At 46.6% G+C, this 27236-nt stretch overlaps 1 protein-coding gene across 1 annotated transcript; it reads left to right on the top strand.

Moving 5' to 3' along the window:
• GPR137B (G protein-coupled receptor 137B) lies at positions 1 to 27236 on the top strand. Its single transcript, XM_075412396.1, has 7 exons — positions 1 to 484; positions 9148 to 9197; positions 14313 to 14535; positions 18372 to 18525; positions 20569 to 20693; positions 23214 to 23338; positions 26627 to 27236. The coding sequence occupies exons 1-7, from the start codon at positions 116 to 118 to the stop codon at positions 26736 to 26738; spliced, it is 1158 nt and encodes a 385-aa protein (XP_075268511.1). The 5' UTR covers positions 1 to 115; the 3' UTR covers positions 26739 to 27236.

The following is a 27236-nucleotide window of genomic DNA, read 5'->3' on the forward strand; positions in this document are numbered from 1 at the left end:
CTTGTTTTCTTTCATTTTCTTGATTCCTATGCTGTAGGAAGATGAAAGGAGAAGGAGGAGGAGGCAACAGCGGCAGCCAAACTTAATAAATAATTCTGACGAATTCTGATATCAAATGGAGGCCCCTGAGTGGGACCCACTGAAAAATGACACCCTTCCGCCGACCCTGACGCCAGCTGTCCCTCCGTATGTGAAGCTGGGCCTGACCATTGTATATACTGTTTTTTATTCACTGCTTTTTGTGTTCATCTACGTCCAGCTCTGGCTGGTCCTTCACTACAGGCACAAGAGGTTCAGTTACCAAACTGTCTTTCTGTTTCTGTGCTTGTTTTGGGCCTCTCTTAGGACTGTGCTCTTTTCATTTTACTTCAAAGACTTTGTCACAGCAAATTCTCTCAGCCCCTTCATCTTCTGGCTTCTCTATTGCTTCCCAGTCTGCCTCCAGTTTTTCACCCTGACCCTGATGAATCTTTACTTCACACAGGTAAGCAACAGATATTTGGTTGATTAAATCTGACAGAATGGTAAAGCATTATTTTGTAAGAATCATGAGAAAAATGTAATTTCCTAATGTACCTTGGCAATGCAAAAAAACAAATTTCAGTTATTTAGTTGGGAATTTTAACTTTTGATCTATATGCAAGCGATCGCTGTTACTATGAAACTGGAGCCTGAAGTGATCATTTCAGGAATGGCAAATAGTTTATCTACTGTCTATTAGATGGGTGTCATTTCATTTAAAGGTTGGGGAGAAAAATGTATAGGAGAGCTTGAAAACTGGTCATCCAAAATGCTGTTCTATTATTATTCTTTATTATTGTTGTTACTGGAATTCATAAACCTCCTGGCTTAGCAGACATGATCTCTGTGTGCAGTCAGAACTGTAATTTCTAATTTTGCTGGCAACTCCCCACCCCAGTTTTTTGTAAGTTGGTTAACATGTTTCTGAGTGAGACTTCTATTCTGTGTAGCACAATCAAAACTGTTGATGGAGTCCTACTGAGGACCCAAATTCCTATAATGATCTGTATTACGAATAGCAGTGACTCTGGACGCCAGTAAGTGCTAAGTGCCGTACAGAGATACACCCTCTATTTCAAGGATGGTGTGATGTAAAGATAAATTAGCTGTGTAGTGGGGTAAAGGAAATAGCACCTCCGTTTCAGAAAGAGGTCTTGAGAGTGTATCTGTGCTACAGATAGCTAAGAAGGCAGGTGAATTAGGCTGCACAGCACTCCAGGTTGCTGCAGTTAGACTTGCTTGGAAGTATTTATGGTGAGCTTGGGTATCCTGGCACTGGGCTGCAGGACGGGATACTGGCATGCTGAGGCAGAGAAAGGCTGCTGGGCTTGCCTAAGATCTCACAGGAAGCTTGCAGGAGGGCAGGAGCTGGATTCTCTGTCTCCTCAATCCCACTATGGTCCCTGGGGCAGGACGCCAAGCCTGCACTGGGATGACCCTTGTCAAAGCCCACTTTCCCAGTGCTGGGGTGGCTGGCCAGGAGAGCACCAGCCTGCCCTGGAGCACCCCGGCAGTGTTCAGGGTGCTTCAGGTGTTGCTGTGTGCCCCACTTGGAACCAGCTCACTGCCTGGGTCTGGGTGCTTCTGTGATGCCTACGCTGTTTAACAGTGCTCTGTAGTGATTGCAGGCCTGTCAATTCCGAACAGCCTGGCTGGAGAGATCAGGCTGCTTGTGAGAGCTGCCATCCCAGAGCTGAAAAAGCAGCAACAGTAAGCATGACAGCTGTAAGAGGATCACTTGAGTTGTAGAGGGTATTAAATACTTAGAACCACATACACAGTTTTGTGCTTAGGTTTACTTTTCTGGTTTCAGTGTCTGAAACAGCTGCTAACTCACCCCGCTCCACGCCCTGGGACTTGAGATATATTAAGGGATTACAGGAACCTTTCATCTACATGCTACTCAAATCCAGCTCAGGCATGTGGTGACCTACGCTTTATCCCAAAGCTATTGTGAGAGTCTTTTGATAATGGTGCAGTTCCCCAGGGGCAAACGTCCATCATCACACAGTCCATCCCCATCACAGTGGCTGGGACGAAGTCGTAGCCCAAGGTCAGATTCTTCCCCCAGACACACACACGCAGGGCTGCCGTGGAAGTCTGGAGGCAGAATGCAGCATCCTGGCTCTGCCCCAAGGGAGCGGAGGCTTGCGAGAGCACAGAGGGGCACCGCAGTCTGCACACTGTGCATCGGAGGGCCAGCACTTGGGGACTTGGTGTTGTGGGTAACTGATTCCTTTCATCTAAGGAAGATCTAAAAAGAGAGCATGCAGAATGCACGCATATGTCCTTTTAACTTATTTCTGGCGTTGCTGTCTGATATCATTCAGGAAGTACAAGTCAGTGGTTGGAAAGAGAAAAAATGCTAAGGCTGTTGGTTCTGCCTTTGAGGCAATTTCTGCTTTGTCACCATGAGTCCTCACAGTCTTCCTCTGAGTCCCTCTGTAAGGGTGTTATAGTTACCTGTCTTCAAGAGCCGTTGTGAGGATTTGGAAACAGTATTTGCAAGGGACTTTCAGAGCCCGTGATATGCATCGTAATCTTTAAAGATCGTGGGCCACTGTAGACAGGCATATTATTAGTATTGTTGTTTGCTTTAGAGCTGGTTGCTCCCAGTGAGATTTAATCTCAAATATCTCCCCAGCCGAAACAAAGCCTTAAGAAATATAAGCACAGCCATTGTACGAATATAACGTAAGACACAGAATAAGTGCACATATTTTTAATTCACTATTATTAATTTTTGACTTCTAACCATTAAAAGGTGGTTTGGCTTGAAATTCAGCATCTGCTTGAGACTGTGTATTTAATGTGCATCTAGCTTTGCACACAAGGCAAGCAAGAACTAGTGTGAAAGGGGTGGGGAGAGAGAATTTGGTTTTCAGTAATGGCTTATAACTTCATAGACCTGTTCAGAAACAACTTTTATCCCTTTTTCTCTAGAAGTCAAGTAGGAAGGGTCTGCAGCTGTGTCTCATTGCATGAAAACTGTGCTATTTAACTAGTGCTTGGCTAGAGGGAAAGAAGTGATAATCTATGTGTAGTATAGGGACAGGGAACTGGAAGAGACCTCAAGGGTCTCTGGAATTTGCAGGTGTTTATTATCTGCTGTACAGCACCCAGACATGTGGCACTGCTAGGAAAACTTTTAGACATAGATGTAAGAAGAAAAAGGGATTCCAAAAAATGTTGCAAATCCTCCTGGCCAAAAAAACTACCTTATTTGGCAAGTGCCAAAGAGCGTTTTTCAGAATAAGCACCTTTGAACTTGACAGAAAATTAGACACAACTATTCTCTTTTTAATAGGCATCCCAAAGCAATGGGGACGCAAATTTATACTGTATTTTATGTGTAGCAAGACAAGTAAGCCATGATGGGATCAGCACAGGAAGGGTTGTTCCTAAACCTGAGCATCACCACCAGCAGATAGAGAGAAGGAGCTGCAATGAGTTGGAGCACGTTGCTAAAGAGGGGGACCTGTGTGTAAAAGAGAAGTTACAATCAAAATAGTTTTGACTCAGAACAATTCCTGAGGGATCTTTGGATTAAGAGCCAAATTCAGGGTCCTTCGCTATGGTCTTGATGCCCTGCTTATGGCAAAATAGAAGATAAGGCTGCTGCAGATAAGGCTTATATAATATTAGTTCCTCTCAGAAATCATACTGCAGAAAATATGTATGATTTCTAATGAAAGCCCTAAATTTATTCAAATACATTCACCCTGTGTCTGTATTCATTCTCCTCTAAAGACAAAAAAAAAATAACGTGACCTACCCTCTCAGGGTAAGTCACTGTCTACTTAGAAATCATTAAAGTAAATCTCGAGTGAAGATGAGATCCAGTGGCACTTGCATAAAACAGTAGCCCAACACCAGCAAATTACTGCGTTGTACCAAGCCAGAGCAGGTCCCTGATCTTGATCCATCAGACAGGGAGCTGAAGTGCGTGTTTCCACCTTCAGAGACCAAAAAGCCCATAGATATGTTTGCCTCAGACCTGCAGCTCACACGGGTTAATTTTGCTGCCTGGTAAAGCAAAGACTGCGAATTGGCGAATAACGTGTTTTGCACTTTAAGTGACTCCAGACAGCCGGGATCCCAGGACTCGGGCACTCTTCTATCTGTGTTCTGCCTAGCCAAACCTTCCCTGCCCCTGAGAAGCGGAGACTGCGATGAGTCCTCAGGCTTTACAGTCAGTGCTGTGGGCAAAAGTGTGAAGAGGGTCTGGGAAATAAAAGAAGTTGCTAGTTTTTGTGTGCGTGAGGGGTGGGCAGAGAAGGGCTTGCTTCACTTTGTCCTGTTTGCTTCAGACTTTACATTTCCCTGGGGAACAGGATACAAACGAAGCAGGAGGGAGGGTAGGATGGAGGGTTACAGGCTCAAAAAACAAGGTCAGGGCCAAAGACCGTGAGCTGTAGGGGATGCTGGAAATCCCAGGCCTCCCCTGCGGCCAGGCACAGCAAAACATTCGGTGGCCTGTAGGTTGGGAACTTCTCCAGGACCGAGGGAATGTGGCGCTGAGCTACAGAACGGTGAGGCGGTAAGAGGTGGAGAAGAGCTGTTAGGCAGATTCACCTCTCCTTCCTCCTCCCTAACCATCTTCCCTTTTCTCTGGCGTCTAGATTGAGCAGCTTACCCTGCCTCCCAGGCAGGGCTGATAAAATCAGGGACTTTCAAATGAAGAGAAATTGTGCAGAGTAAGACAGTTTAGAGGGAAGCTGGCCGTGCTGGAAGTGCCTGGCAGGGCGGGGTAAAACCAGCACAAGGCTTGCGGAGAGGTTACGTGTATCTCCGTGGGACCGGGGGACATGTTAGCTCTGAGAAGAGCGTTAAGAGAACTTCTCATTCTCTAATTACTGAGGACAGAATTTCAAAAGTAATACCACCAGTGAGAGAACAGAGAGGGCTTTTTATTTAGGACAAATATTCATTTTTTTAGTAGAAATGAATATACCATATTCTATAAGGCTTCCGATTAATTTAAAGCGTGTTTTAGATGTACATAGAACTACACAGCAGTCTAACTACGGATGGTAGAGCATCAGCAAATATGTTTGGCGTAAAACGTTGCCCTCTGTATTGGATCTATAGGAGACAAATGGCAGCTGCAGACTGACTGGCTGTCAGCACCTGACGTGAGGAAGGAGGTCATTTAACTCAGAAAATCATTTGACAGGAAAGCTACACATGCAAGTTTACTGTGGTGGCCAGCCCCACAATGGTCCCTGTCCTATCAGGACTATTTTTACCAATTTACACAAGGCGGAGTGTGGTAGTGAGTCATGTTGCCCATGTCTGTAGGCCCTGCAAACTGTGTAGGGTTTAGAGAGTGGAAGGAAAACTTGAGTATTTTGGGAAATCTGGTCCAAGTGAAAGAATGAACATGGGAGAAAGGGAGAAAGGGGAAGGTGGGCCTGGGACTGGAAGATCCGCAGCAGAGGAAAGGTGTACGTGCTGACGGTGAGGGACTCTGGGCCTGCATGAGGTTGTGACATATTTTCCGGGTGCAAAGAGAAGTTTGCATGGAGTAATAAAGCTGAGCTTCATTCCTGTGCAGAGGGCCAGCTTGAGACATATGCAAGCACTTAACACACACCTGAGGCTTTTTGGTAAGCTGAGCTGCTCTCCTGTAAAAGTGAATTGATCAGCTAGCACTAGAGGTGCGGTGGAGGTTTGTGCCAGCCATCGCGTCAGTTCAGCTAAATCAGAGCATGGACTGAAATTGCTCCAGTGAGATTTTCTTTTTCTTTTGCTCTGGGAAAATGTGACCTGGCTTTGACACCTGTTTCATTGATACTTACAGAGCCGGAGTGGCTCCTGATTTAACTTTCATAACCGTAGCTGGAACCCCCTGAAGCTGCAGCAGCCTGGCCCTCGCTGCCTTCTCTGCTGCCCAGCAGCTCTGCAGAGCTCTCTGTGTCCAAACTGTTGATGGGCTCCTTGTGCCATCCCGGCTGCTCCTCTGCTGGGACCTGGTAAAATGTCTTTAAAAAGTCAGCTGTTTACATCAATTCCTGCAATAGGAATTTTTCCTGGCTGTAGGAAGGGATTTTTGGAGTCGTTTTGTACTGCTGCAGTTTTGTAAGCCAGACATACACCTCAGGGGAGGGGAGGAGGGAATGTGAGAATCTCATTTGAGGTTTCCAGTCCTTCGGCCAAAACAGGATATTTTTCCTTTAAAGAACAAGCAAAAGGGGAAACATTTTAAAGAAAAAAAAGCAACCCATAAGATGTTAGAAAATTAGCAAGGACATTCAATGAGTTTTCCATGTTGCTGTTCATCTTGGGGGATCTCTGAAAGGTCTTTTTTAGAAAGTCTGCCTTCTGCTTACTGTTTAGTCTATTCTTAGGAACAGCCTAGTTTGCTCTGGTTTGCTGGAAGACTTGCTTAGATGACTCAGATATTGACTGGAAGCTTTCTCAACACTGTTGCGGGGAGGGGCCATTGAGCAACCAGGCTCTTGAGCTAAGTGACTGTTAAAAGCAAAAAGCTGCACCCACGCATGTAAGGTATATTGAGATCAGCTTCTGACATCCTTACTCCCACTGAACAGCACTTTATTCTGTGACATTCACACTGCTTCCAACAAGGCTACTCATGAAGTAAGGCTCCATGAGTGCTTAAGCAAAGGTGGCAGAACTTGGCTGCCTGTGTTCCCATCTAGCAGTGAATTAGTAAGAGTGTCCATGCTGTATACTGTAGCTTTCATTCTATATAGTGTCCATTTTGCATACAGTGTTCATTTTCGTAACGGTCATTTTGCTCTGATAAAGTTCAGAAGTGTTTATTGTCTGGGACACGTCCACCAACTGTAGAATCACAGGAACAGCTGTTTTGGTGATCTCACATCTGGAGATCCTGATGGACCTGCAGCAGGAACGTCATGTTTGGTTTTGGCTGTTATCCATGGAGCTTTTGCTGGGCAGGGCAGCCTTGGACTGGTTTATGTGACAGGACTGCTCTGTGAAGTTAGACGGATGAGTGAATCATTTTTGGGGAACCACAGGAGATGGTACGCAGGATCTTGTGAATTTTCTATGTTATTTGGACCCAGTACAACTCATCGCCCACTGCAAATTGCTTGTCCTGTGCAGTTCTTTGCACAGGCTCTGAACAATTTTGTTCAGTGCAACTCCTGAGAGCGGTCAAAATTAACGGTACAATATGTGTGAGTTAAGTGCTACTCAGAACAGGTGAGGATTGTGGAATGGCCCTAGAGACAAGTTTTACTTGTTTAGGTTCATTGAGGCCAAGAATCTGTTCCCTCCTGCTTGCCCACAGTCTCTTCCAGAATAAGCAGGGTAGGCAAGAAGTCTTGTACAAAAAGCGTACGGGAAGTGTTTTGAACCCCATCTCTTCTCTACAAACTGACAGCCCCTCTTTGTGCACCACGGAAATGAAGAACATTCACAAGCCTCCTGTACCTCTCTTTTCAGTAGCAAACAAGTAAAACAACACATAACTTCTGCCTGAACTCGTGTGAGAATTCATGATCCAGGAATTTGGAGAATGTATCACAAAAATCTTCCGTAAGGGATACTTCCAGAGATGTTAACTATTTGAAAACATTATCAATGGTTGCAGAATATTTTTAGAGATCTTTTTTCCCCAACTCTTCAATTTTATTCTCAGCTAATTTTTCCAGGGCCTGCTGAAAAGCTCAGTGTTCTCTGCTTGTTCAGCTAGTGCTAAGCAGGCTGATGCGTCACAAAAATGATTTCCATGTCAAGGCAGTTGTTTATGGTGAATGGAGTTAAATGACAAGTTGTTCCAGGAGCACTGGAACAAGTGAAGCCTGATTTTCTCCAGATCTATGTCTCATGCTTGACTTTGAGCAGTTTCCGTAACTGGGGCATTTCTTACGATACTGTGCTGTGCAGACTCCGCCGTACTGAGTGATGTGTAGGATCATTATGCAGAGTTCTCCTCACAGAGGTCACATATCAGATGCATATGTAGAGTTCCTTGCTTCTGTTGGGTCATTGATTTTTAGGAAGATGATAAAGGATCATGTCTTTGATGCTTCAAATATTTTTTCATCAGTCCTCTGACTGGAGTATTTTAAGATTTGAGGGGGGACAGATAAACAGGTTGACAGGCAGACACATGCCCACACATACATAGTGATCATTACATGGTCTTGTTTCCTTGGGAAAGTGTGATAATCATAGCAAAAATTATGCAAGCTATACTAAAAGGCAGGCGAAACCAAGTTAAATGGATAAGGCAGGATAACTTGAGGAGAAAATGGTTAGGAAATGACCCAGAATAAGTCATACAGCATGTTTTTTTTCTAATACTAGCAATCAGTGTGCTTCAGTTGTTGGTTTAAACGAATGGTGTAAACTGAGTGTGTTTGGAAACCATGTTAGCTTATGAAAGAGCAGTTATGCTTTCCCGTAATTTTTAAAATAAAGAAGATATAAAATATGCTAATATACTTTTGTGTGGTTTCTGATGGTGGTTAAACACCTGTGACTGATACTACCTAGCTACATTGCAGAAGACATGTCAGTATTTTGTCTTTTCTGTTACAGCAAGGTAACTACTGGGCCTGAGCTATCTCTGTAAAAATACATATTGTTGTATAGTGAACAGACAGTCAGCAGAAGCCAAAGAATATCTCAGAGTAGAATAATGAGTTTGGTTCTTGATGACTTCCTGTTGGTAATGTAACATGGATACAAACATATATATCCATTTTCAGGCCAGGGTACTATGATGGGCTCTTGATGGGAACAGAGCATCTGACCTGATATGCTGGTATGAGCTGGTCTACGTGAGAGACATGCACTGTTAGGTCATGTGAGAGCCGAATAATTACTTGCCTCTATGATTATACTGGCATTGGTCCTCTTGTGAATACTGGTATAAAGGGCCTTATTCCCAAGTCAGAGTAAGTAGTATAGACAATTTGTATACAAGTACATCATGATCTCCTTGCAGAGTGTTTTTAATACTTTGCTTAGAGCTTGCCTGCCATGGGTAAGCAATAAATGTAAATCTGTTGTGTAATGAAACCTATAATTACATTTCTTGTGACCTGTGAGACCAGATTCCTGTGGATCACAGTGTCTTTACTTATGTGTGTCCTATGTTTGATGCAATATTTTTCTGTTTTGCAGGTGATTTTCAAAGCTAAGTCAAAATATTCCCCAGAGCTACTGAAATACAGGTAAGAACTATGCAAACATTTAATGTGGTAAGGAAGAGTAGCCATGCTCTTTGAGAAACTCTACATCTTTTATAATTTGTGGTGCTCATATCTCAGCTGTTCATATTTATATACCAATGTTTAATGATGATGGTTCTGAGGCCAGCTTCTTCCTATGACATTTAGAAGTCTGTGTCATTTTCCAACAAAAGCACCATTTTCAGTCATTCATATATTTCAAAGTCAAGTATTTCAAATGCAAGCAGAAACCACTCACCCTGGTGATTTGTTTACAGGTTCTTAATGTTTGTATTGCTAGGTGAATTCAGGTCCAGTACTTCGGCAGAGGTAGCAAAGTGATGTATTTCTTTTGACAGGAGTGCATGGGACTAGGTGTGACCGCTAGGTCAGTGGTAATAAAAGACTCAAAAGTTTTGGGAAGATGAGAGAAAAGTTGTGAAGGGAAAGAGCTAGAGAGAATGGATTCAACTTGATCATGCATTTGGGAGCTCACAGATAACCTCTCCTGACTCCACAGAGAGAAGGTTATGGTAGATTTGCATTTAGAGGGAGGGATTTGTCTGGGGTGTTGTTGAGCAGGAGGAATTGTCAGGAACTACTTGAAAGCTCCCAAAGGGCAGTAATGTCCAGAAAGCTGACGAAGAACTCCGTGAATTAATGTTTAATGTGGCAATGCCTAAAAGCCTCAGTTGGGCAATGTTGTTTAGACAGGGTAGGAGAGAGAGAAGTTGTCTCCATTCCAAAGAAAGAATTTACAGTCTGAGTTAGGGATAAGAAAACAAAGTAATTTGAAACTGAAATCTGACCTGTTATTGCTGACTGTTAGAAGAACATAGTACTGTATCAACAAGTCAAACACTAACATTGTCCTTGCCCTGGAAAATTTGTTATCCAGTTTTGATACAGCTGGAGAGGCGATCATCTGGAGCAAGTGCTTCAGAAATGGTGTTTGGTGGAATGGCAGTACAGTGCAAGCAGGCTTGGGGAGGGCTGTGCTTGGGCTGGCGAGGGTATGGGACGCGCAGGGTATGATGGCTGGCTGGGGGCTGGGGGCTCCATGCTGAACCGCAGCTGATGCAGAAATTGGCAGGATGGAAACAAAGAGGCTGCGTCTATTTTGGTGGCCTCAGGAATGCTTTCAAGTTAGTGGGTCTGTGTGCTTACCTTGGCCGCATCCCAAACCACAAGGGGCAAGAGCTGGGTGCTCCCTGGTAAACACAGTGGCATACAAATACATTCACCCCGCTTTGCACTCTGGTTTCTGTGGGAAGGAAACCCAGGAGTATGGGCTGGCAGATGAGCACAGCACGCACCGGCCAGGTCCCCAGCCAGCCCCCAGTGCAAGTGTGCCTGCCCCGGTGGTGTGCATAGGCAAGAGGAACAAGGAGGAAGGCTTTGCACAAAGCCTGGGCTGCAGGCCAGGGTGGTATAGGGCAGGTCTCTGAACACATTCCTGGATGGCTTTAGAGGTGAGAGGTATAGGCTTTGAACCTCATCTGTTACTGATGTTTATGGCAAGGCTTTGTCCCTGAAAGCTACTTGAAAATGTCTGTCTTCAAGCAAAGGGAGCTTGTGTTATTTAGTCAATGCCTATGCCTATGAAGTGACTACATTAGCACGCTGCATGTAGCTCTTAGGGCGTTTCTGTTCCTAAATACTTAGCTATTGTGACTGAAATTACTCATGCACAGACTACAGTCCCCACAACAGCTCCATGTCCACCTGGACTCTCACCTACTGCATTTCCAATACAGATCACATTTGGATCTGGTCTAGCCTTTTCTCTCTTATTCAGCTCTGTTGGTAAAAGGCTTTGGTAATTTTTTATTTTAATATCTAGATCTCTTAGTATGAGTGTGGTTAGCTTGTGTAAAAGAGCCATATAAATAAAGCTGACCTCGTTTCCTATCTTATACAGAGCAATTGAAGTGGTGTAATATGTGCACACCCACAGCTGAGGTCCTGAATCTTAATTGTAACCGGCTAGGGAAAGATCATAGAATCGCAGAGTGGGTTGGAAGGGACCTTCAAAAATCATCTAGTCCAACCCCCATCCCATGGACAGGGCCATCTTTCACTAGATCAGGTTGCTCAGATCCTGATGGAGAAATGGATGATGGATGATAGAAAGATGGATATGCAGTCTGCACTTACTGAATTTGATTTTTCTTCATTGCTGAATGTTCACTTTTTTATTTTTTCCCCTATTTTCTTTAATAAATGTCAGACCTTATTGCCTGGTCTTGGCATTTCTGCAATAGATGATGGCAACATAAACATGCCAACAGAGAGGTAGGACTGTGGTCTATTTATTGGCACAGGTAGCAGAAATCAGAATGCTTTCAGATACAGAAAAAAAATGATAAAATCCTATCAGAGATCCAGAATATTAGCAAACTTTACTCAGCACAGCCTTCATTATGTTAGTCACTGTGGCAAAAGAGCTCAAGGTGAAGCCTGTGCCAGCCCAACTTCATACTTTAGCAGTCCTTCTGCACGTCTCCCTGGCTTGGGGATTTCTTGCAGTCACTGGGTTTGGATGAGGTTTGCTGTGCTGTGTGCAAGTGCCTTGTTACACACAAGCCTCAGACGCTGTATGGTTTTTGAGGAAACCACGTGCAAAATGCAGTAGTTTCAAACAGATTTTCCTGTTAAACAAGGCAAAACTCACTGCATTCATCTGAAGTTTGATTTTAAGCTCAAAGGAAAATTTAGGGGTGCATCCAGCCTGACACAGAAAGAACAGAACACCCTGGCACATGCCTTCCCCAGTGAAGCCAGATTACACACAGCTCCTCTTAAGGGACTAGCCCCAAAGTGGGCATTAGGCACAACAGCCTTTTGAACAGTCGCTGGTGCAATCTGGAGCACATCTCCTGCCCTGCTTTTCTGTTTTCTAAAAAAAACCCCATATGCTTATTCATGCCTTGTAGGTGCCTTTGTAGTTGAGATGTAAGGATACATTCTGCCTTTAAGGGAGTTAGGAATGCTTTCTGCAGCTGCAGAGACCCTGAAACCACCCTGAAAGACACAGCCTGCATCTCCATCAGTGCCTATTCAGAAATTCAGCAACAATGCTTCTATTGTCAAAACAGGCAGCCGTTTCCCCAGCCACATCGTGTTAATAAGGGGGCTGGAAGATCATCATGTGAAGAGCTGCACAACTGACTGGGCATGACAGCTCACCCTGGCACGTACGGGAGTGTGTGGGCATGACAGCGTGACAGTGCTTTTTTTTTTCACTTTTTGCTAAACTCTGTCAAGGAGGAGCCTGGCCTGGAGGGCTCTAAACCTTCCTGGTTGCAAGCCAGTGTCGAGACCACGCAAGCTGCACTGAAGCAGAAGGTCCCTCTGACTAAGATGAGCAAAAAGACCATAGACTTACTGTCCCCCCAAGCACGCAGCATGTAAGGGCACACCTTTCCTCAGAAGCCCAAACCCCACAAGAATAATTTACCTGCACTACAGTAGGGGAGTGGAGATGAGATTATTAAACAAGCTTTGGGAGGGGAAGGAAAACAAGATGCAAAACAAGATGCATGACCACCATTTAGACACTTTTGAGATACTAATAAGAGCTGTAACTGTACCATCACCTACAACTGGGCACTGCATTCTCCAGAGGAAGCTGTGTAAGAGAGGAGCTTAAGGACTGCAGTGCTTCCAGCACTATACTGTGAGGCTGAAAGGAACTACCTCTAGCTGCTGATCCTAGAAACAGAGCCCTGCTCTGGAAGGTGAAGAATGAGCACAATCTTCCCTGAGAGAGAATTTCCGTGACTGGCAAGGAAAAGACAACTTCCTCTCTCACTGCTAGATATAGCTAGGAAGAAGGACATTGATTCACAAGCAGGGACTTCTGGGCTTTCAGTTCTCCCTGTTACACATTTAAAAGTTCTCAAAGGTAATACCCCTTCCTTTCTTGCCCTCTGAAGAGAAGCTAGATATGCTTCAGCTTTGTCACTGTGTTGATGCTATCCCAAAAGGATAGGAATGTGTGAAAGAAAAAGATCACCATTGGGTAAATTATTTTTAAACAATCAGAATTGGATTCCTGAGGGACAGTCTGGATGTTTGTTGTCAGCCAAATGCAAAGTTCCCAGCAGGCATGAAAAGCTGTGGCCAAAACCGCTTGTTCAGTGACTGCAGATTATGACCCTTGTCAAGACCTGCCTTGGTCAGCAATGATAATGAAGTAAGTAAACACCTGAAATGGAAACATGCTTTTTTTTTTTTTTTTTTTTTTTTTTTTTAAGTGAAAAGCTCTGCAGCTGTGTGTAGGAGTAAAGAGGAATTAGAAGCAGCTTTCACTGAGTATGTGGTATACTTACATTGCAGGTATCAGTGCTGGGTAGGTGGGGAAAAAACAGATGGAGAAAACCAGTCCAGCTCCTGGGCTTCTGTCTGTCACATTTCTGTTCCAGCTCTGCTCCTGTGGTTGTGCAAATAAACCTTTTGCCTGGCGTAGATGGCAAAATGCCAACCCAGAATCAATATGCGTATTTAAATTTCTTGATGTTTCTTTCAAGAGGTTGCCCATGACCAAGTTATTTAGGAGAAGGGACAGAGAAAGATGCTGGGGAACAGGTAACTCAGAGATTTTTCCTACTGTTAGGCACTTCGCTAATTTAATATGAAATCTGGTAATGAGCATCAGCAGTCAGTGATCCTTCTCACGCCAGTGGTGGCGGAGTAAAACCACACTCAAAACCAGTCCATTCCAGGCAACTCAACCAGTTTCCCTTCACAGTGAGTAGTCAGAGGGTTTGTGCTGAGTGGGTGTGTATCTGCGCAGCCTAAGAAAGTACCAGTGTATTTTGAGTCGTTTTTAAGAACTGTGCTGTTGTGTTTCTGCTGCAAGCAATCTTCCATGTTTTGCTGCTTGATATGAGTTTCTTACAGCTTGTTGTGTAACTGTGAAAACAGGTTTGAAATGAGCTAAATTAATCCCCCCAGCGATCTGGAGCACTGTGATGTGGGCTGGGGCAGCTGGTCACTCTGTCAGCTGTGGCAGCCCAACACGTGCCGCTTTCATTGCTCGGAGTGCAACTTCCATCTCATGACTGACACTTGCTGAACAATGTCGCTAAAACTGTTTTCTCCTCACTCTCCCAGGTTGCCCCTCTACCTGGCTTCTCTTTTCATAAGTCTCCTCTTCCTCTTGGTGAATTTAACATGTGCAGTATTGGTGAGGACACAGAATTCAGAGAGAAAAGTCATTGTCTCTGTCCGGGTGGCAATTAATGACACGTTGTTTGTGCTGTGCGCTGTTTCACTCTCCATCTGCCTGTATAAGATTTCCAAGATGTCTTTAGCCAACATTTACTTGGAGTCCAAGGTAAGGTACATTTTCAGTTCTTTTCAAGTACCTTCTGAGAGATGAGGGCAGTGCGAGGCAAAGCCACAGAGTCCTTTAGATCCCCTGAGAGCTGGAGGCCTTAAACTTCAGAGCTTGCACTTGGCTGGCTGTTCTGTTCAATATATGAATTAAATACTAAGTGGTAGCAAGGGTGGTTTTGGCTAACACCAGTGACCCCAAAATACATATTTCTGAGGCAGAGTTTACAGAACTCATTGGCTGGAGTTTCTCACAGCTGTTTTTCAAGTGGATACTGCTTTCTCCAGGTCCCGGTCTGAAAACCACTTGATTTCAGTACTGCTGCCTAGAAGTGGTCTATACTTCGGGATCCTTCAGCTGGTCAAATTGTTGGCTGATGAAGTTAACTGTTTCAGGTAGCAGCATGCTGAAGATAAGCCTTTGAGAAGCTGTCGCCAATATCTCTTGTTCAGTAACTGCAGATTATGACCGATGAGTCTCCCTCTGCACATTTGCATACTATCCTATAGATAATGAGAATGTGTTTTCAAAGACTTAATATGTTACAATTCCACCAAGTGGGGAGAAGGGGAAAAAAGTCTCTCCTATTAGTCTATAAAATGTTCTTTAAAGAGATATTGTTAGGTTTAGAGCTTTGGACACATTCCATGGTCAAGGCACTGAGTGGCATCACATGAGCATGCAGTGTTTATTGTAGCATCAGTGAAGATGTTTTGTATCTATAAATAATGAAACTGGGCTTTCAAAGGTACTTGCATTAGCAGCAGATAGTTAAATCTTAAATTATTTGTTTAACCAACAGCACATTACCATTACCACAACAAACCTTTACAAAATGTAAGTTTCAGCTGCTATTTAGAAAAATCTTATAATAAAATTCCTCTCTTTGTTTACTTAATCAGATGAAAGGAGTGCTTTTCCTGTTTAATCACATCAGGCCGCACTGCACAACAGCTGAAAGTTCAGGGCTGAGCAGAAGATTTAAAAACATGGCTTAGTTTGTTTTGTTGCTTTCAAGCCTGTCGTTTGCTGACCAAAGGGCATGGGCAACGGATTATTTTTACTAGTAAGAAAAGCTTTTCTACTGCTGCAAATCACAGAAGCGTAAATCTCTGTAACAAAGCGGTGTTAACCTAAGGGAGGCTTTGGTACATTACTTTGTTCCGTTTCCTCCTCCTGCAGGAAACCTGATCTTCTTTACTTCAAGTTGTTTCATAAAAGTCAAACAAACTCTAACATTGTTGCAGGCAGGAAAGGACAGGACACTGTTCTTTGAAAGTCTGATGAAAGTTTGAACATGGAAATGAGAATTAAAGAGCACTTTGCTCCTTTCTCCTGACCTAAAATGGGAGTTCCTCTGGGGACTTCCAGTAGGACTTGACTGCACATAGTTAGGGATACAGATGGCTGGAACTGGCAGTGAAAAAACATCCTGGTTTCATCTGCTACTGTTGTGCTGAAAAAACTAGCTAAAGAAGGAAAATGCATTCTCTGCAGCGGTATGGTAGAAGCGGCGTTGGAGGTAACGCATGCTCTGCAGTGCGTGTGGATAGGCATCGGTGCTGGCAGCCTTTTATTTGCATCTCCCATCTGCTGTCATGTACCTTCTGACCACACATGAAAGCACATTCCCCTCCGTGACCTGACGTGGGGACGGGCTGGTTCCCCGCGCCGAGGCTGCGACAGCACGAGGAGATGCCCAGCCCTTCCCTCAGCTCTGTGCTGGCCAGAAGCATCCTGGTGTGGGGACCTCCTGCCAGCTCGGGGATCCCCCTCTCTTCTGTGTCGGCCTGTGACTGGAAAAGGATCCATCTGGCTTTACTTCTACTGCTGCGCTCTCCCTACCCCAATCCACGATGTATATTTAACTGGCAGCAAAACCAGGACACTTTTACCCTTTTTTTTGTATTTGATGGGACTGAGATTTGTTAAATGTGCATCACTTTTAACTATTAAAGAATGACAGCTATGTAGGGAAACCTACACAGCGAAATACCGACCCCATTCTGCTCTTCACTTCTGCTGTCCCCAGTCTGTAAATGCCACTGAGCTGGGACATGGTATGTGCCAGTCAGCAGCTTCTCTCTCCTCTCCCACCTTCGGTTTCCATGACAGCAGCACTACTTGTACCTCAATACCCAAGGAGAACAGAGAAGTGCCTAGCAAACATTTCCTCTCTGTGGCGTTTCCTGCTTGCTGGTCTTGCCGCAGCTTTCACCGCTGCCTGCTATGTATCTGGCTTCAGTTCCCGCACCGCAGCAGGCTCTTGGCTCGCTCTGGGCATGGCTGCAGGGTATGGCCCGGTGGACAGCGGTGGTTCACGCGTGTTTTAAGCAGGACATCAGTCAGAGAGGTTGACTGCACTGGGGATTCTGTAATGCTCCTGAGCCTGACTCTTCCCGGAATCAATCTTATTTTGCTGGGAAAGCAGGCAAGCTAGTTTTCCGCAAGCATTTCTGACTACTCCTGGAGTTCTTCTTTACCAACACTCACCCTGGAGCGTGGACCAAAGAGCCAGGTTGCCAGAGCTGCAGGGACAATAGCCACCGGTGTGGGTGGGCAGCAGAAGGCCCGGGGTTCAGGATGTGGTGACTTGCCCTGGTACGTCACTAGCCGTCCTATTAAAGCTGTGGTCTACTTGCCGCGGCCCTTTGGACCTCCGCTCCTTAGCTGCAAACCTAGCAGCAGAGTGTGAGGGGCTGGAATAGGGTGCAGACCTTCCTGGCTCCTGCACTGCTGTGAAAGGTCCTAGGAGGGCAGGAGCAGCTTCCCACTTGGCCTCTCTCACACGGAGGAGAGAAGCCCGTCCTCGTGGTGTGGGTCTCTGCCAGGAGAGGGAGAGGGCAGGGCTCGTGAAGCAAGTGACTGCAAGGTGTTTTGCTCCCCTAAAAGCACACGGAGGTTTAACCCGTCTTCACTCCATTGGCTGTGCAAATCACTGTTGCAGAGCCAACTGCACAGAATTTACTTTGCGCTTCTTTCTTTGAAGTCAGTCCCATTTTTGGACATCTGCCTGCCTCTGTGATCAGACGCACAGCGATCCCTGTCGCCACGGCTCCCGGATTCCCTCCCTTCTTCCTGCGACAACCACCTCTGTGCTGAGTGTCCATCCCCCACAGCGACCCTCCCCACCCGACACAGTGGTCAGGTGCCTCACTCACTCTTCACACCGGACTGGGCTCTTTCCCCTGCTCTGTCCACTTTTTTCTCTTGGGCTTAGGAATTGCTGTGATTTCACGCTTTGCATTTCATTCCTCGCCTCGTGCCCAAGCTCCCACTCACAGACCCTGCCGTGGTCACTCTGCCCATAGGCCGTGCTGCCACTCTGTCTCCCCTGTGCTGGCGCTAGGGAAGGCAGGATGTCCTGTTCCCCTCTGTGCTGCGTGTAACTGCTGACTGTTACCATCTGCTCTGTACTTCGGAAATAGCTGCACAGCAGGCAGCTGTAAAGAGATGCGAGGTCGCATCATGCTAGCTAGCATCTGATACAGGATGCTCTACAGCTAAGGCACAGCTGAAGGCTGAATTCTCTCGCTCCATCTGATACCAAGTGTCGTTCTTATGTGCTTTCATTGCTCTGAAAATCACACTTGTACAACAAGTTGTAGGAATTAGTTGCAGCCATCTTGGAAAGGGCTGGAACTGCTGCCATTACCTAGAAACCGCTGTACTGATAAAATACAGGGATACACGTAGTACAGGATATACTGCTCAAAGAAGGAAAGAGAAGTCAGTCGCATTAGGTAGAGTAGCGTGACAACCCATGAAGTCCATGCAAAGCAATGCTCTTGTCAGCTGCCCTTATGAATAATGATCTGTGTTTAAATCTCTTCCAGGGCTCATCTGTCTGTCAGGTGACAAGCATAGGAGTGACTGTTATACTACTTTATACCTCACGAGCCTGTTACAACTTGTTCATCTTATCGTTTTCCCAAACCAAGAAAGTCAATTCTTTTGATTACGATTGGTACAACGTATCAGATCAGGCAAGTATGAAAATATTTGCTAATGAGAAAAGCTCATTCTGCATGTGATGGCTGATTTCCTGAATGCTACGACAAGAGGAATTAATATATTAAAATCCTATTCTTTTTTCTTTTATTCAATGCACTAAGATTGTTTTGTGTCAGGAATACAAATTTCTGGTAATTTCAGCTTAAGAAGGGAAAAAAATCCCAATACTAAAAGAAAGACGTGACCTCTAGCCAAATAATAATAAAAATACAATAATTTTATTTACCTTGATTTTACTGTAAAAAAACCCCCACCTTTTATTAAAAAAGACAGGTGTTTTGTCCATTAGAAAGAGTCTACTGTACTTGGAGCAGCAGAAACACAGTGCTCAATTCCACTGAAATGCTGAGTTCTGAAGTCATGATGACGTCTCCCGCAGCCATCCAGGGCTGTGGAGTGACTCACCTGAATTCTGCCATTAGCGTGATGCCTCCTTAGCGCGAGGAGAAGACTTTGATTCTTCCCAGCCTTTAATTGCAAGCGACAATTCAGACTGAAAACGAAGTGATGAAAACACTAGAGGAAACAGCAGGGGATTCTGTGCTGAGCGTTATGGAATTTGGGCACGCAGCCCCGTTCCCTACTTTGGGGCAGGTAGTGATGTCCCAGTGGCTTTCCAGCTTCGTCGAGGCTGGGCAAAATGGCAGGCCTGGGTCTGGACCAGGACTACGTTTTCTTTGGCCTCAAAATCCCAGGCTTGTGATGTCTCCCACCCTCTCAGCAAGCACCTGTAGACCACAAGCAGCGTTCCCAGCCACGCAAGGGCTTTTCCTAGCTGGAGTGGCCAAGCAGACCTGGAGCCATTAACAATTTTCTGTGGAGCAGTAGATAAAACTGTAAATAAGAAGCAGGTGAGCAGTAGGGTAGGATGGCCCAGAGGACCTCGTTCAGAGTTAGCTGAGCAGGGTCTGTCAAGGGACTACTAATTAACCCTGCTGTGGTGTGGAGAAGAGGAGCGTAACTAGGTGGTGCTGCTCAGTGTAATCAGAAGACACGGGTTTTCGGCCGAAGGGCAGTTGATTGTGATTCATCTCCTGCATCTAACGTTTTCCATCCTGGAGTGTTGCTGGTGCTGACTCCTTGCATGTGCTGACTCCCACAGTCGGGAGTAACAGGGCCTGGAACTTGGTGGCCAGAATATTTGGTCCTGTTTCCCCCGTGGAGGCAGAGGTTGTTCACGGGGAGCTTGCTGGAATGCTGTAGGCCTTAGGTCACTAGTACTGATTTTTGAACATCTCATCTGACTTGCGGCATCAGGGTTGCCTGGATGTGGGGGTAAACGATTTGAGCCATACGTAAAGTGCCTGGAACTAAGGAGAAGGTACTCAGTTTGGTACCAGAATCAAAAGACACTTTTAAAAGTACAGGCCAGTGTTTGTGCTGTGGTACGGCCTCAGGTCGCCTGTCAGAAACATAACCCTTCTCTCGTCTGGGCAAAACAAATGAAAGGACGGGATTTGCCCTCTGCAACTGTGGTGAACGGTGGAGGGGAAATCTAGAGACAAGTTCAAAGCTAATAGTAGAGTAAGAGCATGGTTATTCAGGCTAACAACGTGCACCAATTTGAGGGGATCCGAACCTGACTTTTTAAAAGCCATATTGCCAGCAATGCCCTTGAAGACCTGGGCATTGATTGTTCCTTTATGGATTATTCCCAGCTGGAAAAGGACTGGAAAACTAGTTTCTCATTACCTGGGTTTGATCACCTGATCAAGTGGTTGCTTGGCAGGCTCTTAGAGTGGGAAGAGCCCCGCGTTAAACTTTGAGTTTGCTGAAGGAGAGATAGCAGGAGAAGAAGAGGGAGCAGGAAAGGTGGAAGGAAAGGGAAGGCATATACCTGGCAAGACAGCATATTGGGTTGTTTGGTGTGCCCTTAGTCATTAGCCAGGCTAATCTGGCATTACCAAATGGAATTTCTGACCATGTTGTCAAGCATTTCAGCTGCTTAAATGTAGATCTTCATAATGAGCTGCCATCTGTGTTTTTAAACACTTTTCTCTTTGACTTTTCAACAGGCAGATCTGAAATGTCAGCTGGGAGATGCAGGTTACATAGTGTTTGGTGTGATCCTTTTCGTCTGGGAGCTCTTGCCTACTTCCCTGGTTGTGTATTTCTTCCGTGTCCGAAACCCTACGAAAGACCTAGTAAGTGGAATTTGTTAGTGTAATCTCCAGGCAGGTCTGGAGGGCTCAGCTTCTCAAGGAGCTTTTTCTTCTTGACGTTTTGACTTCTCTGTTTCAATGTGTCCTTGGCAGAATAAAAGCAACCCAAACTTCCCACTTCTCGATGCTATGACCTCATGAGAGAAACTCATCATATTTACCCAGAAGGAAGACAACGTGTTTCTCAGAAAGTTTGCCTTAAAAATCAGGAACATTTTTAAATGTAGGGATGTCTTCCTTTTGGGTTAATACAGTGCTTTGCTGGAGTCAGTGGAAGAGGAGTTTGCTATCCAAAATCGGGACCTTTCATCACATGGCAGTGAAGGTGGCTGTGTGCCTACTGCTCAACGGCACGTATGAAGCCATAGATTGAGCTCGCTCAGCCCTGTGCCCATTGGGTTGTTTCCATGTCAAAGACCAATGGCCGTAATAAGCGCTTGCTGACATTTTTGTTTGCTGTTTCAGCAGAGCAGAGATTAAGGTGTGAGTTGTAAGGATAATTCCCTGCAAGTATCCTTAGTATCTAAGTAGTTAATAGGTGGACAAGCATCTTTTCTCTAGCTGTAGGCAACGTCTCCAGGTTAGCGTAGGATGTGCTGGTTGGCAGGCACGCGGGGAACATCAGCCCTGCACTAGGATTACCGAGGTAGCGTCTCTGTTTCTGGAGGCCAAACCAAACCAAAGCCAACATTCCCCAGCAACGACGTGAACGGTAAATTCACAAGACAAGCAACTAATGGCATAACTTTTTAGAGAAGGCGATGGTTTTTATTCTTACATGCAGATTTCAGAGACAATGATACAGCCAAGCCAAACAAGGAAGTAACGAATCCCCACCTGCATTAAGCCCTTCTTCCTGTTCACCTGCGATGCCTGATATCACAGTAGGAAACCCCATGGACCCCAGTGTCCATCACCAAAAACATCTCAGCCCCGCTCCTACTTAGGAGTGAGCCAGGACAGCTGCAAAGAGAAGAAACATTTTAAAGTACAGTCCAGTGGTGCTGCTCTTCTAAAAAGCGACCACCGAGAGATCTCACTTTAAATAAAGTGAGTTTAGCAAGGATAGATGAGGTGGCCAAGTTTGGATAGTGTGGGAGAGAGTCACAAAAGAATGAAAATAAGGGACGTAGTCTAATCTCTCCTTTCAAAAAGCTGATCACGCAGAGACTCAGAATCCTGCTCAAACGGGAGTTTGAGAGCAAGAATGCCACAAGAGGGAGACCAAGGGCCAACTGTTACAGCCGTTCCGTGTCAAACGGTCCAGTGGCTGAAAATACTTGACTGAAAGCATGGGTTTGTATTAAAACAAAACCTCTTTTAGTTAAAAAATCTTAGTGACAACTCTGCTTTAGTAAAAATCCAAAATGTTCTTTATTTTTTAACAAGGAACAATCCCAAGAAATTGAATTTACGTTTCATTCAGGACTTGAGAAACAAAAAGTTTTGGGTAGAGACGGCCTGCGTTCAGCACCGTTCAAATGTAAAGCTCCACTCCGCAGCCGATGGCAGCCTGGAATGCGCTGGCTGCGTGCTTTGGTGCTGCCACGGGGTAGCTGCAGCGCGGTGTCCTTTGCCTTCCCGTCCCTTCAGCCAGACAAATGCTGGAAATGGGGAGATGGCAGAGAGGGACCTGGTTTTAGTTCATCTTTGTCAAAGATATTGTCAAAGATATCTAAAAAATAAGGGGAGAATAAACTGCCCTCGTGCTTAAGGCCAAGGAGAAGATGTCATCCTGGCTTAGCCACGGGTGCAGGGAACCCTGTTCCCTGGGGATGGAAGCAGTGGATCAGTGACAGGGGCTCAACTGGGCCCTGGATGTCCCTCTGTGCTGTTCCCAGAACCAAACCGACGTTTTGAATCCTGTATGTTTTCTGCTTTGACTCATAGGGAAATAAAAGCAAAATGCTTTGTAAGTGAAGGGGTTACATGTACACCCCTTTCCCTGTTCTATCAAAGGGCCCCTCCTTGGGATTTGACCCTCACAGCACTGTGGGGCAAATACTGAAATTGCTCAGGGAAGTCCTAAGGGGCTTTTCGGCTGTGGTTTCGTTACGCGGGGTGCCAGGCTTCAGCGCGATCAGTTCCTGAGGCGAGGGAGGGTTACAAACGTGGGAGCTAAAACCAAATCTCTAGGTGGTTCCCATCCTTCAGTTCCTCGGCTGCTTCCATCCTGCTCACCGCAGGTAAGGGCGCAAAGTGTCCAGGATGGAGAGGAGCACGGCAGGCAGGGTGAATGCGTGCTGGAGGGGGGGTTCAGAAAGGGGTCCTACCGCTCAGCGGGAAGGAAGGAGCGGGAACAGCCATTCTAATCAGTGGATCATCATTATGCTGGTGGAGAAAGAAAATGCAAAAAGTTTTCTGTTGTCTACAGCAAGTGTAAAATTGCCCGTTTGATTTTGGAAGCCAAGAGGTAAGTCCGCAGCGACTCCTTTTAGAAGGCAGGCACCGAGCAGTTTACCTCTCTGTTGCAAGCACTGACTGCGGTTTCCCTTCCCTCAGGCCAACGCAGGAATGGTCCCAAGCCATGGCTTCAGTCCCAGGTCTTATTTCTTTGACAACCCTCGCAGATACGACAGTGATGATGATCTAGCGTGGAATATCGCACCGCAGGGGGCACAGGGCAGGTGAGATGATGCAGAATTACAGAATCACAGAATGTTCGGGGTTGGAAGGGACCTCTGGGGATCATCTGGTCCAACCCCCCTGCCAAAGCAGGGTCACCCAGAGCAGGCTGCACAGGACCGCATCCAGGTGGTTCTTGAATATCTCCAGAGAAGGAGACTCCACAACCTCCCTGGGCTGCAGTTTGTGCCCCTTGTCCTGTCGCTGGGCACCACTGAAAAGAGTCTGGCCCCATCCTCCTGACACCCACCCTTCAGATATTTACAGGCATTTATAAGGTCCCCTCTCAGCCTTCTCTTCTCCAGGCTGAACAAGCCCAGCTCCCTCAGCCTTTCCTCGTAGGAGAGATGCTCCAGTCCCCTCATCATCCTCGTAGCCCTCCGCTGGACCCTCCCCAGTAGCTCCTCATCTTTCTTGAACTGGGAAGCCCAGAACTGGACACAGTACTCCAGATGGGGCCTCACTAGGGCAGTGTAGCAGGGGAGGAGAACCTCCCTCGCCCTGCTGGCCACACTCTTCTTGATGCATCCCAGGATCCCATTGGCCTTCTTGGCAACAAGGGCACGCGAGGGAACTGCTTGCTTCCTGAAACAGAAACTGGAGGAGCAACAACTCTCACACGCTGCAGAAGACTAATCTGAATGGGTACTTTCACAGAATCACACAATCACAGAACAGTAGGGGTTGGAAGGGACCTCTGTGGGTCACCCAGTCCAACCCTCCTGCCGAAGCAGGGTCACCCCGAGCAGGCTGCACAGGACCTTGTCCAGGCGAGTCTTGAATATCTCCAGAGAAGGAGACTCCACAACCTCCCTGGGCAGCCTGTTCCAGGGCTCCGTCACCCTCAGAGGGAAGAAGTTCTTCCTCCTGTTCAGACGGAACTTCCTCTGCTTCAGTTTGTGCCCATTGCCTCTTGTCCTGTCGCTGGGCACTACTGAAAAGAGCTTGGCCCCATCCTCCTGACACCCACCCTTCAGATATTTGTAAGTATATATTAGGTCCCCTTGCAGCCTTCTCTTCTTCTGGCTGAACAAGCCCAGCTCCCTCAGCCTCTCCTCGTAGGAGAGATGTTCCAGTCCCCTCACCATCCTTGTAGCCCTCTGCTGGACTCTCTCCAGTAGCTCCTCATCTTTCTTGAACTGGGGAGCCCAGAACTGGACAGAGTACTCCAGATGGGGCCTCACCAGGGCAGTGTAGAGGGGAAGGAGAACCTCTCTCGACCTGCTGGCCACACTCTTCTTGATGCACCCCAGGATCCCATTGGCTTTCTTGGCAGCCAGGGCACACTGCTGGCTCATGGTTAACCTGTCGTCCACCAGGACACCCAGGTCCCTCTCCGCAGAGCTGCTCTCCAGCAGGTCCACCCCAAGCCTGTACTGATGCATGGGGTTGTACCTCCCCAGGTGCAGGACCCTGCACTTGCCCTTGTTGAACCTCATCAGGTTCCTCTCTGCCCAACTTTCCGGTCTATCCAGGTCACGCTGAATGGCAGCACAGCCTGCTGGTGTATCCCTCACTCTTCCCAGTTTGGTGTCATCAGCAAACTTGCTGATGGTACATTCCAACTCTTCATCCAGGTTGTTGATGAAGAAGTTAAACAAGGCTGGGCCCAGTACTGACCCTTGGGGGACACCACTAGTTACCAGCCTCCAACTAGACTCAGCGCCGCTGATGACAACCCTCTGAGTTCTGCCATTCAACCAGTTCTCTGTCCACTTCACCGACCACTCATCCAGCCCATACTTCCTGAGCTTCCCTAGGAGGATGTTATGGGAGACTGTGTTGAAAGCCTTGCTGAAGTCGAGGTAGACAACATCCACGGCTCTCCCTTCGTCTACCCAGCCAGTCATGTCATCGTAGAAAGCTATCAGATTGGTCAGGCATGATTTCCCCTTGGTGAATCCATGCTGACTACTCCTGATAACCTTCTTTTCCTCCACTTGCTTGATGATGGCCTCCAGGATAAGCTGCTCCATCACCTTTCCCGGGATGGAGGTGAGGCTGACCGGCCTGTAGTTCCCTGGGTCCTCCTTCTTGCCCTTTTTGAAGACTGGAGTGACATTGGCCTTTCTCCAGTCCTCGGGCACCTCTCCTGTCCTCCAGGACCTCTCAAAGATGATGGAGTGCCATTCCAGGGGGTGTGGGGAAGCTGAAGTGGAAAGGCAGCGCTGAGTAGGGATCCAGCGGCCCCACAGAGACACAGGAATGAAAACGGCTACATAGTTTAAGAATCCTAACGGCATGCTGCTCTGAAAAGCGCAGGTCAGATCCTTGAGCTGCGTGTTTCGCCCTCTGGTTCTTCCAGGAGTGGCCTAACAAGTGCCGTTTACTGGTTTACGTGTGTGAGCCAGGCAGCCTAGCAAACAGCTGGCTCCCTGTCTTCAGGGAGCAGCTCAACAGCAAGGGCAGCAGCTTGCGATGGTGACAAGCCTCTCAGCTTGGGTTGCCCTGTCAGATGGCTGCATGTCTTGGGGTTCACCTGAAATGGAGCGGTCCCCTAACTGCGAAACCCCACACAGCCATGGGCTGGCACAAAAACCCTGTTCGCTGCATGTGACCGCGAGCTTTCGGTGAGGATTCCCTCCCAGGAAGGCGCAGTTCACGGTAAGAACGGCAGCACCCGCTGCGGAGAAGGCAGGAAGGGCGCTGCCAGGGCACTGCCCTGCCCAGAGAAGAGGCGCAGTTGTGTGTTACTCATCTGCTCCCTCCTGTATCTACACTACACCAGTAGCAGGTCAGTGTAACCGGTCATCTTCAAATGAAGGCTTGCTTGCTAGCGGTGGCTGACAGACCCTGATTGAGTTCCTGACACTCATTTAGCTGAGGTGGCATAGTCACCACCTCTGAGCCTGACCCACGGATCAGCAGCGTTGGATATTCCGTATTTACCAGCCAGCCCAGTTAGTCGAAACGCCACCGAGGTTGCTGGAGGCAGCGTGCGCAGCCTCCTGCTCCCACCCCGCAGAGGCCCGAGGGAACCTCTGTGGTGGTGGCATGGGCACGGCCGGCCGCATGCCCAGGCTGCCGACCACGCGCTCGTCCCTCGCGTGGGGACACGGGAGGTTACGGTCTGCGCTGACGGGCCCTTGCAGCGCCGGGACTTGGCAGGGGTTAGCAGCACCGCTTCCGGGGGTTTCCAACCCCTTCTGATTTAGAAAATTTGTTTTTTATTTATTTTTGCACTTCAGCCTGAGAACGATGTCTCTGTGACGGCGTTTTGCCCACATTCACTAGCCAGGTGTCCGCAGAACCAACCTGCCCATCGCTAACTCTTCTGTTTCTTTTTGAAGTTTTTCTCCAGACTACTACGACTGGGGCCACCAGAACAGCAGCTTCACGGCTTACATCGGATCCCTCCAGCAAGACCCGGCGCTGGACACAGACCGGCCGAGCCCTGTGTAACCGCCACCAAGTGCAGCGCTCTGGGACCTCCCGACAGTAAAACCGGCGTTCTCAGAAACAGCGCTTAGCGATTCTTCACCTTTTGGTTTTTAGAAGTGTTCCTATGCACAGATAAATGAAGAACTTGGCTTTGCCACGAGCTTTTCGTAGTTCAAGGAGAAGTATAAGCTAATGATTTAAACTTTGAAGACTGTTCTAATTAATACCTTGTTCAAAGCCATGGTTTTTTTGGCTTTGAAAAGAGTTGTTAGAGGGTATAATTTAATCATTTTATGCTCATTTTAAAAGAGCAAATTTCATGAAGTGAAATGGCATAATTATTTTCTAAGTATTTTTATTTTTACACTGTGTATTAGGTTAGTAATACACGATTATGATGAATATACTGTAACCACACAAATGGGTTGTTCAAATGCATGACAGTAGCGATTCTTACACGCACATAAAAGCCTGTAAGGGAGAAATCTCACCACCATTAAATACTGTTTTTTCAAGTCA

This window comes from Opisthocomus hoazin, chromosome 2 (genome assembly GCF_030867145.1).
Source record: "Opisthocomus hoazin isolate bOpiHoa1 chromosome 2, bOpiHoa1.hap1, whole genome shotgun sequence".
NCBI classification, from domain to species: domain Eukaryota; kingdom Metazoa; phylum Chordata; class Aves; order Opisthocomiformes; family Opisthocomidae; genus Opisthocomus; species Opisthocomus hoazin.

Bases quoted from the DNA above. Each gene is read 5' to 3' on its own strand.
- GPR137B (XM_075412396.1), top strand. From the start codon at position 116: ATGGAGGCCCCTGAGTGGGACCCACTGAAAAATGACACCCTTCCGCCG. The intron at 18,526-20,568 runs GTATGAAAATAT...TTCAACAGGCAG, and splicing joins CAACGTATCAGATCAGGCAA to ATCTGAAATGTCAGCTGGGA. The intron at 20,694-23,213 runs GTAAGTGGAATT...CCCTTCCCTCAG, and splicing joins GAAACCCTACGAAAGACCTA to GCCAACGCAGGAATGGTCCC.